A 17,817-nucleotide genomic window follows, 5' to 3' on the forward strand; every position below is an offset into this window, starting at 1 on the left:
ACTGAATTAACCCATGTGTTTTGTGTAATGCTAAGTACAATGACTACCTTAAAATAAGTTCTATTTGAGTCTTAGCAGTTTTGTTTATTTTGTGTTATCATTTTTTGCATTTGGATATCAAGTTAAAATTAGCTTCATAAATTGAATTACATAGCTCTCCATTTCTATATGACCATAAGAGTTTCAAGTTTTGAAAACAGTCTGTAAAAATTAACTAGCATTACAGAAAACCAAACACCGCATGTTCTCACTCATAGGTGGGTGTTGAACAACAAGAACACGTGGATGGACACAGGGACGGGAACATGACACACCGGGGCCTGTCAGTGGGTGGAGGTCTAGGGGAAGGATAGCATTAGGAGAAATACCTAATGTAGATGACAGGTCGATGGCTGCAGCAAACCACCATGGCACATAGATACCCATGTAATAAACTTAGATGTTCTGCACATGTATTCCAGAACTTAAAGTATAATAATAAAAAAATTAACTAGCATTAAAAGACATTTGTGGTAGTTCTTTGATAATTTGTCCTCTTTTGATACCCTTGATTAGTTTTGTTTACAGTTTCCTTTTGCTTGCTTTTCTTTGTTTCAAATCTCTTTATTTCCTGTGGTGTTTATGTTTTCTCTTTCTTATACTTAAATGAATTGAATTTTAATTTATCTGTATTTTTTAAAGTAATGGACTATTTAAGCCTAGAAGTTTACTTTTGGGTACAGTTTATTTTTCCCATACCCAATAAACATTAAGTTCCCTTTTTACTGCTATTATATTCTACCTGGATAGCTATTTATTTTTAATCAAAGTCTTGATTTTCTCTTTAACCCAAGAGTTATTAAAGAGAAATATTTAGGCATTAATTCTTAAAATGGTTGAATTTTGCATAAAATTATCTCATCATGTTTGATATTTGGAATTAATTTAATTCTAATTTTTGTGGCATTTGATACACATCTAAAAGTAGTAATTTATGTTAAGAAAATAAGCCTTAGATAATTTCTGCTTTGATAATTGAACATTTTTTATAGATTAGTCAATCATAAGCTATGGTAAATATTTAAAGTTATATACCACATAATATGTAATTTGACATTATTAGATTATTCAAATTTTCTGTTTTTACTTACTTCATCTGTAAATATTTAAGATGAGTAAGTTAGCATCATTTTCAGCCATTGACTTTTAAACTTTTTATTTCCGAAATCTTTTGTTGTCTACATATTTTTGTGTTGATAATTAGTGCTTATTTGAAGCATGAACTTAATAATTTAAATCATGTTTTTATTATATTTTTATCAATGTAAAATGAGAGTTTGTCTTATTGAACCTAGTTTATTTGAGTTCTACTTTGGCCCTAATTAATATTTCACAACTTTTTTTTCTTTTCCATATGCTTTCTTGACACACATTCATTTTCTTTTATTTGTAATATTCCTGTTCATTTTGTGTATCTCTTGTGCATATTACATGTTTATGTTTTTAATAAGAACAGTAAGACTACTTAACTCATTAGTATGTATTTAGCATGCATTTCTGACACTAGTTCTGTCATTCTGCTTTCTGCTTTCTCTCCCTAACGTTTCCTTGCCTTTTTTTCCCCCTCCTCCTTTCTTCTTTCTGACGGACTATATATACTACTGATCTGCTTTTATCTTCCTCCAGATTTTGAAGGTCTGTTAGTTGTATTAATTCATCCTGTATTTTTTCCATTTTTTTAACCAAAGACATGAATAAACAGTGTCTTTTGTACTTCTCCATGTTAAAACAAGTTAATTTAAACTTTTCATTTCCCTCATCTATTGCTTCTTATCCCCAAAGTATCAATTCCCATGAACACCTTTATTTTCTTTAATAATACTGCCAGTGGCAATGTTCTTAGAGAATCATTGTTAAACTGTTGTTTTAAGTAGTATATCTTTATTCCCAAGGCTACTTGCACCTGTGATAGTCTGTTGGAGCAGGCTTGTTTCATGAGCCACTAGTTTTGCATTCATTACTGCTTATTCTTCTCAATGTAGCATCATCAGCATTAGCGTTTGTGGAAATCACTCCTTGGTCTTTGTTTTCTATAGTCATAGTTTGGTAGATGCTTTGAGATTTCATCTTTCTTGTTTACATTTTTAATATTTTTATTGACACTTAGAAGATGCTATGTTTAGCCAATCATAGAAAACTTTTAATTAAACCCTATGCTTTTTGGTTTTAACTTTTCTTTATTGATGTACATCAAAAATCTATTTTTGTGTCAAAATAGTCTTTTAAAGGTTACGATCATTAAAACCTTAAGAACGAAATAATGTATTTGTTTTAGAAATGTTGATATGTGGCTCATCTTTCTTTAGGTTTGGCACCTGGATCCTGTCATTGCAAAACTGGTTTTGGAGGTGTGAGCTGTGATCGGTGTGCCAGGGGCTACACTGGCTACCCAGACTGCAAAGCCTGTAACTGCAGTGGCTTAGGGAGCAAAAATGAGGACCCTTGTTTTGGCCCCTGTAACTGCAAGGTACATTGTTTATTCCAGTAATGTCCCACTGTCAAGATAGAAGGTTATTTTTCTTGGCTTCTCTGTTGATTTCCTTGGCATTAAGCAATTATAATGACTTCCGGAAGTATCCACTATCTATTCTATATGTGGTGACCCTATACATGTCTTTAAATGCCTACCAGGTTCACTGTAGCAAGATGTTTATAAGGCACTTATCTAAAAGCCTACAAATGCACAAAGGATAAACCACATTTAAAGGCTATGTTATTTTATAACAAAAACACTTTCACCCCATTGCCCAACTAGGGTGTTTATTTAAAAATATACGGTGCTAGAAATAGCAACCCTTTAAAACTAAAGTGCATTCAAATCTATTATACCTTTGCATCTAAATCAGAAATGAATTCTGTCAAGGGTTTTATTCTGAATTTTTAAATAAACTTCTAAAGGTTGAACCCAGGTAAGTCTTTACATACTCACTACATTCAAATTTTTCTGTTTAATTATAAAAAATGTATGAAGCCCTAATGAAATTGATTAAAGGCTCAATATTTTCTTCCAAGAGTACTTTTAGAAATGCAACTTTCTTTGTTGTACATGCTCACCTAATAACAAATCATGTTAACACCAAGGGATGCATTACATCTGCAGCTTATAAACATTATGAAACATAGAGGCATGCACAAGTGAAAAATGAAAAGACTGATTTACTTTAGCTATGGTAATGAGTTCTGTAACATTCTGACCAGACGGTGTATAACTACATTAGCTGAGAGAATGAACCATTCTTTGAAAAAGTTAGCATACCATACTAATGTAAAAATGAAAGTTACTACTTTTCTTCTTTATTTTCAATTAAAAAGGGACCCTTATTAAAAATATTTTAACATGTTAGTATTATCTTGGCAGCTATGAAATATTATATAGTTGTATTTGATACATGTGAGCCTATGTGTACATATACAACCATTAAGCCATAATATAAGTAGCAAATATTAGTTTTAATGGAGTGTTTATGAATTGGGACAAGAATGTCTGGAAATATCAAGCTAAATATAATAATAGTTACATAATAGGTTTATGTTACATCAGGGGCAATTTAGGAACCTATTTTGAACTACTAAAATAACAAAAGTCCTGTGGACACAGTAAGCAGAAAAGTCCCCAAGCCTGTAGTAAAAAGTTGCCATGTCCTGGAATATAGTAAATTTTCTAATCTATTACATTTCATTCCAATATTATCTGAAATGAAAAATTGCTTGAGTCGACCAAGATTGTGTAGCAGTGTGTGAGTGATTGATTGCTTAAGGATACCTCTCCTCTCCATCTTGTATGTCTTTGTGGACAATCCTGCAGGCTCTTAGTGCATCTTCTCTAGTATTTATCAAAACATGCCTTGTGTGTGCTTTATTCTCTTTTCAAAACTCCACAGAAATCTCTAACCTTTACCACTTGTTCAAATAAAGGACAGGCCAAACTGAGCTTAAAATGGAAAGAAACCTCCTGAGTTTCTGGAATACATAAAATCAAACAGGGAAGAAAAAGAAGTGGTTTGCTATACCTACCACTCACACAATGGTGATGTCTGGTATTTGCAAGGAAAGAGAGTAACAAGTGAGTTCATTTTCTTTGGTAAATATAGCGAGAAAGGCTAGAACAAGAGAGCTGTGGTGATTAGCAGGGCTCCAAGGGAAAGCCCCTTGAGCTGCTTACTGCCTGCTCTCAGCCGAACTCAATATTGTACTCAGAATGATTATAATCCTAATAAGAAAGACGCCTCCTGTGTAGACACTTGAAGCTCTACACAGACAATTAAAACGCAACAATAAACAGCAATTAAGAAATCATAAAAGAGAATGAAAATTAAGTAAATAGCGTCATTAAAATAAATGCCTTTCAACCATGTGATATCTTAAATAGAAAACTGTAAGTTCTTATAAACTAAATTGTTTCAGGATTAAAAACTTGCAGAAAGCAAGTTTCATAAAACATCTACATAATTATAAAAATCACAAATTATATGCATATAACATGAATTATATCACAAAATTACATCATATCACAATAATATCACAATATGCCATGAAGAGTTACATCAAAATGTGCATGCAATGTACTACAATTAAGTGCCTACAGTCTCTTGTTTAAAAAATAATAAATAACCCAGCATTTCAACAAAATATGCATACAATTTAAATACTGAAAGGACACTTAGTGTAGAGAGAAATCTAACAGTTCATACTGTTTCACAAAAACATGATTTGACATAGATATGTCAACTGATTGTAAAAACAGCATGGACCACAATGCTGTCTAAGAAGCAAACTTTTATTGAGAGACTAAAATATTGGAGATATAAATTCAAATCAAATGACATATTTTTAGCAGAAGGAGAAGAATATACACATAAGTGTCCATGTATTTATATCCAAGTTAGTAACTTTAAATAAGTATTTTTCTGTAAATAGAAATAATATAAATCACACGTGAAATAATGTGTATATAAGTATTCATCTCCAAAATGCATATTAACCTTAAATATTTATACCTTTATTCTCTTATACTGTAACATATGAGTTTTTAAATAATTTTTCATCAGAAAGAAATATCTCACTGAAGTGTGAAGACGTTTTTAAAAAGGGTTTCATTAAGAAGTCTTGGGCCTAACTGGTTTTTGTTTTATAAATTTTAAATGACTGCTCTGTGATGAGTGCATTTCAGTTGTGGCTGTATTATTTTTCCTGTGGGTAAAATGACATACTGAGCTGATATGGACATCACTTATCCCACTTTTGCTATTTTAAAAACAGAGATATGCTGCATAAACATAGCAAATAGATTTATAAATATTTAGATTCAAGAAAGAAAGGGAAATTCCTAGATGTCAGACCGAAGAGGGAAATCTAAGTTAAGCATAAGCAAAAGCTCAAGCTAAACTGAGCAGCTGGGGTCATGGGGTGGGGGATGGGAGGCAAGTCTTAGTTCTAAGATCGGGGCTAACATTTGGAGTTTTAATGCCCTCACTAGGACTTGCCACTAGGATTTGGACCCACAGAGGGAAATTGCAGCTGGACTCACTGAAGCAGGGACACTAGAAATACTTTCAGACAGGGAAATGGGGTCTAGAAAATTCTTCCTGCAAGCCTACAGAGGCAGCTAGAAAACTTTTCTTTTAGGGCCTCTGAGTGGGTAAAGGTTACTTACCTTGTGGAGGACCAAATCCTCAAACCTGTGTGCCACATGGGAATGGGATCCATTTTTATTCTCCCTTTATGTGCTGGAATTCTTCAACAAGTCAAGGAAATGGTATTCCCATAGGAAAAATAATACAGCCTCAACTGAAAATGATCTCATCACAAAGCAAGTAAAGTACACAAAAGGAAAATAACTACAAAAGGAAACCAGCAGCCACAAAAATAAGAATATTTGTACACAAAGAACTAGAAAGGATAGTCCGAAAGAAGTTTTATATTCATAAAAATCTGTGATAATATTTTCATCACATAAATCATAAAAATGTTTAAAATATTGAATTGTAAAAGCATGATTAGAAGATTGAAGAATAAACAAAGAAGGAATAGGAAAAAAATAAAACAGATGCTATATTAAAATTCAAAAGTAATCAGGTTTGGAAAAGAAACATATGTAATTTACTTCCAGAAATGAAAAAAAATATATAGTCATTGAAATTAAAAATTCAATCATTGGGTTAAACAAGAGATGAGAAACTGCAGGATAGAACATCAGAAATATAGACCTGAAAAAATTACCTATAAACTGACATAAGGAAGTAAATAAATATGATGTTAACTGACTCATAGAATGATAAAATTCAACGGAAGTTTAGCAGAAGTTGCCAAAGAAGAGATTAGAAGAAGTTGAGGAGAAACAATATTCAAAAAAAAAAAATGAAGGAGAAAAGAATGATCATGAATTAAAAACTATTATAAATCCTCAGTTTGAGGATGATAAAAAATAATCTTATCCATAGTAGAAAATCTGTCAACCAGCAAGACAAAGATAAAAATATTAAAACTGGGGGCAAATATCTTTATTGTGAGTGTTTACCACTCACAGTCCAACTTCATTGAAAGAAATATTAAATAATATATGTCCTTTAGTAAGAATATTGAACCCATAAGACATTTTAACTGGATTGTAGCCTAGAAGAATCTATCTATAAAAAGCAGTAGTATTTCTTTATGTCAATGACAAGCAAATAGAAAATATAATAAAAATATTTAGAATAGCGACAAAAACTTTATGATACTTATAAATAAATGTTTTTAAAATTGAGATAATTTTTAAAGGTTATTGAAGAACATAAAATTCTAAATGAGCAGACAGCTGACCATCACCAAGTACCAGTGAAAATCTGTGAAATTTTAAATGTTTACCATTTCTATTAATAGAGTTAATTAGTACCACAATTTAAGAGGGCAATATGGCATTATTTAGTAGCTTTGAAGGTGATGAAACCCTGTCAACCAACAATTCCACATCCAAATATTTACCCCAAAAAACTCTTAAAATATGTACAGAAAAACCATCTAAAAAGTGCTCAATGTAGACGTACTTACTATGATGAAGATAAGAAGAATAAATAAATAGCAAAAATAAATTCTTATATTCCCTTTAGTCTGATAAAAAACCAGTTAAAGTGAATGAAACAGGTCTTCATGTATAAACAATGATAAATTTCAGAAACTTCAGGTGGAAAAACAATGTCATTATGCTATTATTTATATCAAGTTGTAAAACATAAAACAATGCTACATTGTGAGTACATACATTATAATTTAAAAATTTAAATACACTTGTAGGGTAAGTACTAATTTCAGAATAGTAGTTACCTCTAGAGAAACAGGAAAGGGAATAAAACAGAAGTGAAATGAGATTCATTTGTATCTAAGTATCATTGCTTTAAAAATATATCTGAGGCAAATATAAAATATGAATGTTTTGTTACCTCTAGGTTGCATGGGTAATGCATGTTATATGTGCTTTTTTAATGTCTTAAAATAATTTCTAATTTAAATTTCTTTAATTGAATGTAAAAAAGAATTCCAGATTTAAAAAGAGGTGAATGAAATTTTTAATACAATGTCAACTACATTATTACATTTTACACATAAGATTTCCTCTTCAACAATGATACTAATGAACATTATCATCATTATATTTCAAAATGTTAAAGGAATGCTAGCTCAAGACACTAAAATGTTTATAATATTTTTGCATTGTTAAAAATTTTGAAATTTCTGTCTCTTATGAATTACAAGAGGCAAGTCAATTTCAGATATATGACAAGTCATTGAATATAAGTGCTGTCTGACTCTCAGTATTTGTTTATTTCAAGTACCATATGCTAGAAATTGGCTCTTTTGCAGTTTGGTGTCATATTATTTATGCAAAATCAGTTGGTTTGTAGAATCTCACACATAATATAAATTGACCTTGATCTAGGTAGGAACATGTACTTTTAGTTTTATCAAAGTCTTATAATAGAAAGATAAATAGTGAAGTAGAAGACTAGAAATTAAAGTCTGTATTTTCGTATTGTTTTCCTTTGTTTTTATTGCATTTTTCCATTAAGTCCTTACAGGCCCATGAGACTATGTGATCTGGCCTTGGCTTACCTCTCCAGAATGTTCTTGAGTATCAGTCACTGTTTTTCAGCTTTGCTTAAATTTCTTGAGTCTATTAGTTCTTTGTAGCATCTGGAATTTTATAAGTTCTATTCGAATTGCTTGGGAAATCTCATTTCTAGCCCTATTCCTTTGCTTAGCCAGGCATTTTTAATGGCTTGGCTTAACTTCAACTTTCACAGGAAAGCTGCCCCTGCATCCTCAAATCATATCATTCTCATAGCATAATCACTTTTCAAACCCTTTTCTTTTCTTTTATGATCTCATAATTATTAATTCTGTTTTATGTCTATCTTACCTCTGTTGATGATATGGACCGTATGTATTTTCTTTATCATTGCACAATAAGAAGATAACACAATGACTCATACAAAAGAAAGATGGAAGGAAGAGAGCTAAAATCTCGTGAAGCTTTAACAGTCATTTAGCCTTTCTGATTCTATTTTGTAATCTATGAAATGGTGTCATTGAATCTTTTCTGCCTTTCAATAGGTATAATTATAACATTAAAGCCCCGTACAAATATAAAGTATAACTATAAATACCTATTGGATTACTTTTTGTTGTTGTTTATATTGCTTTTCTCAAGCAGAGATAAGTTTCTGTTCTTTTTCCCTGAAAGGATTTTTATGGTGTGTTAACATTTTTATTGGTTTTGGATTTCCCCCTTCTTTTTCATTTGTGTACAGGAATGGTCACTTCATTAACTTGTAGACTTGATTCCTGGGTATTTTTACAAATGGCCTTCAATGGTACATTTAATTCTGAATCTAAATTACAGATGCAGAATTTTTGGCATAAAAGGTTCATGCAGGAATTTATCTCTTGCAACAGCTACAGTTCAAATAACATTATGTTAGCCAATTTTTTGCATTGACAGACTCCTTGACCAAACTTTGGGAAGGCTTCTCTGAGTCCTCTTTTTGATGAGGCCTCTTCGTTGAGCCTTGTCCTCAAACCTAGCTTGGTTATGGCAAGAATTCTGCAAAGTCAGTGTGTGAATGACCCCTTACCCTTGATATCTGATCCCTCTGGCCTGTCTTCAACAAGAATCCTGTTCATGTGGTTTAGTAAGAATCCCCCGTATCCCTGATGTCTCTTCTTAATGATTGTTCACCCCTGATCCTTGCTCCATGGCTATAAATCTCCACCCTGTTCCTTGGCTATGAATCCCTACTTGTTCATGTTGTATTGGGAATGGAGGCTAGTTCTTTACTAAGGTCGCTTTTTCCCTATTGCAATAGTTTTTCACTGAAGCCTATTTTCATTGTTTTAACTACTGTCCAGCTCTGGTTCTCTTTCACACTATTAAAAGCTAAGCTTGTGAAAAGTGAGAACTAATGTTTATGTATTTCCTTCTCCTCCCTAACCCATCAACTATTATCTAGCCTTGGAAAAGTGTGTTTTAGGAGTAAGTCCTCAACAAATACTGCTAATTAACTAATTATCCTTGTTTTGTTAACTTCTTTTAATACTCGGATGCATTAGTATAAAGGTCATAACAGAAGAAAACCTGTAATTAACTACAAACTACCAAAAAACCAAGTATGACTGAGAAATTCCTGAAGCAATTATCACAGAAAAATAACTTAAATGTCACTGTATCTATTCCTGGTAACTTTGTCAGTAGTACTCCAAGTTGACTAACAATCACAGTTCAGTATGTATTGCTGAAGTTGTACCTAATTTATAAGGCAGTAGCTTCCATGAGAAAGAATATAAGAAAACTACTGTGACTGTATTTCTCCAGAGAAAAACTGTACTGAGGAAACTACAGCAAAAAGAAAATTGATGTCAACACGATAGTATCTCACTTCAAGAAATAAAAAACAAAAGAACTTAGCAAAATTTTTCTAATTCAACTTTGTTTTTAAAGGGAAAAGAGAACTAAAGAAAAAAAGGCAGCCATGATAAGTTTTTTGTAGCATAGGCCACAACATTGAGCTATGTTCAACAGAAATAGATGTCTAAAGCACACATTTCTTCCTAAAAGAATGAAAACTGGTTCTTGGGGAACAAAAATATCATTGATTTTATGTAAAGGCAAACATTCACATGGTGCATCTGTACATAAAATATATCTGGAGTATTAAAGCTTCATGGTGGGGATGATTATGAAAAAATGGCTATATAGGTTCTGTAGGGACATGATAATAAAAAATAGATTAAGTAGACTGAAAACACTAGTCTAAAGTGAAGTGGCATGTTTTAATATCATAATATGTGAGAATATAAAAGTATTTATGTGTGGATTATTTACAATGGAAAAATGAATATTATCTATTGGGGGAACCTGCCCCCAATATTTCAACATAGGTTCTTTCTATTTTCCCTAAGTGTTGACTGGTCTGAGAAATAAAGAGAAAGAATACAAAGAGAGGAATTTTACAGCTGGGCCTCTGGGGGTGACATCACATATTGGTAGGACTGTGATGCCCACCTGAGCCACAAAACCAGCAAGTTTTTATTAAGGATTTCAAAAGGGGAAGGGGTGTACGAACAGGGAGTAGTTCACAAAGATCACATGCTTCAAAGGGCAAAAGGGAGAACAAAGATCACGTGCTTCTGAGGAAACAGGGCACAGACAAAAGCAAAGATCACAATGCAAACGGCAAAATTAGAATTACTGATGCGGATCTATGTTTAGCTGTGCATGTATTGTCTTGATAAACATCTTAAACAACAGAAAACAGGATTCGAGAGCAGAGAACTGGTCTGACCTCAAATTTACCAGGGTGGGGCTTCTTCCCCACCCTAATAAGCCTGAGGATACTGCAGGAGATCAGGGTATATTTCAGTATTTCAGTCCTTATTTCAACCGCATAAAACAGACACTCCCAGAGCAGCCTTTATAGACTTCCCCCAAGGAATGCATTCCTTTCCCAGGGTCTTAATTATTAATATTCCTTGCAAGGAAAAGAATTCGGCGATATCTTCCCTACTTGCATGTCCATTTATAGGCTCTGCAAGAAGGAAAATATAGCTGTATTCTGCCTGACCCTGCAGGGAGTCAGACCTTATAGTTGTCTTCTCTTGTTCCCTGAAAATTGCTGTTATTCCTTTCTTTTGCAAGGTGCACTGATTTCATATTGTTCAAACACACATGTTTTACAATCAATTTGTACAGTTTAACACAATAGTGGTCCTGAGGTCACATACCTTCTCAGCTTACGAAGATAACAGGATTAAGAGATTAAAGTAAGACAGGCATAAGAAATTATAAAAGTATTAATTTTGGGAACTGATATGTGTCCATATTAAAATGAAATCTTCACAATTTGTGTTTCTCTGCTGCGGCTCTAGTTGGTCCCTCAGTTCGGGGTCCCTGACTTCCTGTAACAATTATCAGTTCATATTTCATTTTTATTAATATAATTGATTAGAATAATGGCATAGAAATAGCAAAAGTCGAATATTTGGTTTTAAGAAAATATGGTGATATAAGGGAATGAATATTAATCTCCAGAGTGGAAGTCTGTAGCATTCTAGAAATTACCCTGTTTTATAGGCTTTAGTGTGAAAGTTATCATTAACTATGCAAATTGAAAAGAATCACTAATGGACTCTATACAAATAAAGTGTTAAAATGAATTTATTGGATCAATAGGAGTTTCCCAGTAGGAATGCTGAGAGATTTAATACATTAGACTCCATTTTGTTTAGATTAACAGTTAAAACAACTTTAAATTTTTTTATTAAATTATGTTTTTGCAACCATTGAAGTACAAACAAAAAAAGAAAAAATTAGTTATATGTTAATAACTTTTTAAAATTCATCAGTACAAATAAGTTATAGAATTATAAAGGAACATAGAAATCTCATGATGATTAAAATAACATTCAATCTGGAAGGTACAAGACTTTTACCATCATCATTTGGTGTTTAGGGTCAATTTAGGGTCTGTGCTTTAGGGACTGAATTGGATGATGGTAATAAGGTATAATATATGGTCTGTGCCAATCTTATAAATGGCAAGAAAATAATAAAATTATGGTTTTACTGTTTGTATTTATTTATCTATTTATTTATTTCAATAAATGCCCTTTAGTAGATATTTTTACATCTGGAGACATTCTTACATCTGGAAGAGGACAGCGTGGCAGTATCCTATTTTAATCTTTTGAAAATCTTGGGATACATCTTTTTTGCTCAACCCTATGGTTTTTCTGCTTTATTTTTTTCTTCAGGGGCATAGTGGACTCTGGTGATGAATTTGGTGTCAGATCCAGAACATGTTGTCTGTATGCCTCTTACAACAGTGATTTTCTTCCACCTTGTGATATACTTATCTGAAATCAGCCTCATCAGAAAGTACATAGGGAAACTATCGTGACTCTATTTCTCCAGGTGGAAACTGTGCTAAGGGAACTATAGCAAAAAAGAAAATTCCTACTTCCTTTACTATAATCCTCTTGAGGGCGTTTTTATATTCCCTCTGATATCTCATATGTCTTGTATATAGTAGTTCAGCTATAAGGTGATGAACGAATAATATAAAGAATAAAGCAACAATAAGAAATAATGTACAGAGCATTTATTCATAATTTGATATTGATATTGATAACAGAGGAAGTGAAATTATTCAAAAAGCTCAATCATAAAGCTAGTGGCTCACTTGCAAGCTGGAAATCAAAAAAAATGTAAGTCCTAGAATATTCATATCAAGAAGATCTTCCAAGAATAAGCCAGGAATGCAATTAGGAGCTGACTCATGGATGACAATGGTTGATGAGTCACAAAGAAAGTTTGAAAAAGCAATGATGTCCCTGGAGACACATAGAAAGAATTGGAACTAGACTGTCAAGATCATGTATATTAACAAGCTAGTAGAAGGCGGGAAACTTTGGTCTCTATGAAGATGTGCACAAAAGTCCCGGAACACGGTACTTCTGTGTTCGAATTGTGCTACTCTAAATTATATAAAATATACTCTGTAATGTAGTAAAGAAAGATTTCTTTAAGCCAATGTCTTACATTTTGTAGACATTTTACTTGCTACTGCCAACTTAAGTGACTCAAGTATAGTTCTGTTGATTTATCTCCTAATGAACAACTGCTAATGAATGACTTACCAATTCCTAAGGAATATCTCTTAGGATGGGCTTTCTGAGGGCAGGGCCCTGGATCTCAAGTACCAAGTGAAGTTCTAGCATGTAGGAAGTATTAAATGCAAGACTGAGTATCCCTATCCAAAATGCTTGAGGCCAGAAATGTTTCAGATTTTTGATTTTTTCAGATTTTGGAATATTTGCAGAATACATACTGGCTGATCATTCCTAATGAGAAAATCCAAAATCTGAAATGCTCCAATGAGCATTCCTTTTGAGCATCATATAGGTGCCCCCAAAGTTTCAAATTTTGAAACATTTCAGATTTGGGATTTTCTGATTAGGGATGCTCAACCTGCACATTTGTCTTGAAAAATAAATAATGAATGAACCTCCAACTTTTAAAATGAATTCTTGTTCCCAATGTCTTTGCTAACATCAGTCTCTCATTCTGTCTATGTCCACAAGTTGAATTTTTAAACCATGCTTCAAGGATCGGGTCAAACTCCACTCCTGTCATAAAGCTTCCTTAAGCCTTATAGCAGAAATTAGTGCTTCCTCTATGTGCCCATAATTTAATTCATTTCTCAGATGCACTTACCATATTCCACCCTGCATTATAGTTGATTGTGAGTATATCTTTTTACCCAACTAGATATTGGTTTTTAAGGACAAAGACCTTGACTTACTTATCTTCAGAGTGCCTAGAATTCCTACCCTAATATGTTGCTTCAGGTTATTAAATAAAATTGAATATGAAATTATTTAATCATATTTTTTTCAAGGTCATTTTACTAGGCTAAAATGGAACTAAGGAAAATGTAGCTAGTGTCTGCAAATTTCTTATTGTTGAACTTAGTCTGAATCTCAGAATAGTGGCATTATAAGCTTTCAAATTAGAGTAAATGAAAAGTAGATTAGACCAAGCGCATAAGAACACAGTGTACAGAACAGCTGTACTGTGTCCTCAACGGAATAAACTAAATCATAATTACAGATATGTTTCATCTTTCTTGCCTTTATACTCTTTTGAAGATGCTCTCAACTTTAGTGCTTTGGGGATTTATTTGTCACTATAAGTCTGAAATTAGTTTGATTAGTTTTGCTGATATCTGTCATTTCAAAATGTCTGAAATCTGCCTTAAAAAGTAAGCTGGCAAAAATCTTATGGCAGTGCTTAGTAAGGTTCCCACATAGAAGTGGCTGAGTTTGTAAATGAGTCATAATAATTCAGTATCAAAAAGTTAATTAAAGACAAATTATTCTCTTGGATATAAGGAGGACCGCTTTCTTTATTCTTAAAATTTTCTCCTTATTTCTTCATGCTATTTTACTCTTCTCTTCTGATTTTCCATATATGTTCTCAGATTTTATCATCCCTATCTTCTGCTCAATCTGGGTTTGTTTAAAGATGTTTTTATTAAGCTCGTACTCTGTGTATAGCACTTTTCTATGCATGAAAAACATGACAGCCAAGAGATTTATTTGAACTTAGTAAATTTGATGAAGCTAATGCTCAATGCTGTACCAGGAACCATGTTATTTTCTCAGACTATAAAGATAAGTAAGACAGAGTTTCTACCTCTGAATAGATTATGGTAGATAGCTAGAGAGAACAATCTTTGAACAATGCTTTTTTGTGGTTGTGATAGGGTAATGTATAAAGGGCTATGAAAACTACATTGAGAGAGAAGTTAGTTGTCCAAGGGAATTTATTAAAAAGCCTCAGAACTGATAATAAGGGAATTCAAGGAAGAGGGGAAATGTAGAGAAAATGTGTATGTAGGGAATATTACAAATCTGTTTCCTGGAAAGCAGGATGCCTTCATTTAGAAGTATTAGTCAAGATTAACTGCTCTTTAAATTGAAAGATTACATCCTTCCCTGTTTATCATTATAGGGTCAGCTTTCACTGGCCTGAGTCCACATTTTAGGCTCAACTGTATACAAATAATTTTTCAGTGTACTGAAAGTAGGATTAATGAAACCAATCTGGAGAGCAGTCACAGAATGAGAATAGCTCTTTCCCATAGTATCACTATGTGACTAACTGATTGTTCTGATGTGTTACAGAAAACACTGTAAACAGTTAACCAGGAGAAAACTTTGCTACCTTTCTACTTTATCTAATCTTTACCCCAGTTTCTCTACCTGTCAAGTTCCTATGCTTGCCTCAAATGTACATATTTTTAATCTGAAATGTGAAAAGTATTTATAACTGGTGTGATATCAATGTTCTATTATACATCCATGTATTAATGTCTTTAATTTTACCATAAAATTAAATGAAGTACCTCAATAACAGAACAGTGAACCTAACTGGCCCCATTTTAGTCTAATTCATTCCTGCACAGGTATTTATCATGACATTTACTCTACACTCAACCTACATGAAGATCAAAATAGTCACTTTTACGAGAGTAGATTTGCATCCAGTAATCTTTCTCACCCGTGTAATTAGAAAGGATATGGCTTAATATAGAGCTTTTGAGCAGATTTTTAAAAATATCATTATACTTTAAATATAGCTGAGAGGGTAAAATGAAGAATGTACAGTTAATATTTTCCTATACAGACATGGACACAGCTCATAATGTTGAAGGATACCTCTGTTGCTGATACATCTCTTTATTTTCAGGAGAATGTTGAAGGAGGAGACTGTAGTCGTTGCAAATCCGGCTTCTTCAATTTGCAAGAGGATAATTGGAAAGGCTGCGATGAGTGTTTCTGTTCAGGTGTTTCAAACAGATGTCAGAGTTCCTACTGGACCTATGGCAAAGTAAGCAAGCACCATTTGGTTCTGTTTGCTGCCCCATCAGCCTTCTTTGTTGCTTTCATTGTGGTTCCTTTGTAAGAAATTTTTACATACTTTTTTCTGATAGTGAACTTCTACATGAAGTTACATGAAGAAGTAATGGAATTTTCTTCAAATGCTATTCTGTATTTTTGCTCAAAGCCTTTGAGGTTGTATTTGTAATATTGTGTAGACTGGAATTTCTTAGAATAGGTAGACATTGTCTTTTTAGTGTTCATGATTACTCTATGAAACAGTAATGCAATTAAGGTTTCAACTCCAAGGGTGCATGATTTAAGAGAGAAAACACGACATTGTGATATGAATTATAGTTTCCATTTACTAGTATGTTTGTATGCAAGTTGAGAAAAACTCTTTATCATCTATATACATAATACATATTATCCACCAACCCTTTAGTTACTATTTGATGTTGCCTAGGCTCTTTCATTATTAAAAGGGGACATTAAATATAGACAATACCTTCATTCTGAGTTGGCTTGAAAAACTATTAAACTATTTAATAGCAACTGAAATTTTCTTTCTTTCTTCTTTTTTTTTTTTTTTTTTGAGATGGAGTCGTGCTCTGTTGCCCAGGCTGGAGTGCAGTGGCGCAATCTCGGCTCACTGTAAGCTCTAGTTCCTGGGTTCACACCATTCTCCTGCCTCAGCCTCCCAAAAAGCTGGGACTACAGGCGCCCGCTACCACGCCCGGCTAATTTTTTGTATGTTTTAGTAGAGACGGGGTTTCACCATGTTAGCCAGGATGGTCTCGATCTCCTGACCTCGTGATCCACCTGCCTCGGACTCCCAAAGTACTGGGATTACAGGTGTGAGCCACCGTGCCCGGCCTAAAAATTTTCTTTGTTTAACGTGAATGTCTTTACTTTTCTGACTTCATTGCCTACACTACTTACTGCCTTTTCAACTCTGTGCAGACAGCATGTTGTCTCCCTATACAGAAGAGTGTCAGAGGAAAATGGGACTTTCTGGGAATTTTACACAGCCTATGTGGCTGGACTTAAGAGTGTAGAATGGTAGGAAATGGGCTAGAGAGAGAGAAAAATCTAGAGAGGGGAATGAGAAGCTAGAACTTATAGGGTTGAATATGCTAAGAATTTGAGATATTTTACTTGGAGTGTCATTGAAGAATTTTAAGCTAAGGACTGACATTATCAGAGTTGTGTTTTATAAAGACTGCTATTTAGATAAACTATTTCCTAAACACTTCTTCCTTTCAACTTTAATCAGCGGACTAATCCTGAACAGAGCTATCAAATATTTTCTCTGCCTGCAGTGCTTTTAAGTCAAACCTCGTATTATGAAATATTATCTATACTTTATCAACTATATTGCTTTCAGAGCAGACTTCAAAGAATCAAGCACAGATGGACAGCTAGTCTAACTTCCTCATTTTGTTTACAAAGTCCCACCCCACCCTCCAGACTACTCCACTGACAGATCAAAGTTTCATAGCCAGCCAAGGGGCAGAGCTGGTACTCAAGCTTTGATCATCAGATGCTAGAGATACAGAATCCCACTCAACTGTCTTAGAATGCCTCAAGGGTGACGTTAGAAAGGGAAGAAGAGCAAGGAATATATTACTTATTGTCCAGTAAGTCAACAGGTTGTACCTGGTTTCTATTTCTCATTTAACCAAAGAAATCTCAGTGATTTCACAGCTTTGAGATAAGCAGAGTCAAATAATCTATGAAGAAAGTTTTAAAAATATTTCATCCACACAGAGTCACCCTTAGCATTCTGCTTCCCATCACCCACAACATGAAGCAGCTCATGCATGTCTAGTAGGTTCCTGATAGCTTGTACCCTAAGCCCTC

The 17,817-nt window shown here is 33.4% G+C and overlaps 1 protein-coding gene across 1 annotated transcript in view; it reads left to right on the plus strand.

The window, feature by feature from the left end:
- LOC105536632 (laminin subunit alpha-2-like) overlaps positions 1–17,817 on the plus strand; it is a gene marked incomplete at both ends in the record, with an annotated part of 153,056 nt that overhangs the window by 134,378 nt on the left and 861 nt on the right. Inside the window, 2 exons of the mRNA XM_011976035.1 lie at positions 2,346–2,506; positions 15,824–15,964. Of these exons, the coding sequence (XP_011831425.1) occupies positions 2,346–2,506; positions 15,824–15,964 (302 nt within the window). The remainder of the gene's footprint in view (positions 1–2,345; positions 2,507–15,823; positions 15,965–17,817) is intronic.

This window comes from Mandrillus leucophaeus, unplaced genomic scaffold, assembly GCF_000951045.1.
Source record: "Mandrillus leucophaeus isolate KB7577 unplaced genomic scaffold, Mleu.le_1.0 Scaffold1618, whole genome shotgun sequence".
NCBI classification, from domain to species: Eukaryota; Metazoa; Chordata; class Mammalia; order Primates; family Cercopithecidae; genus Mandrillus; species Mandrillus leucophaeus.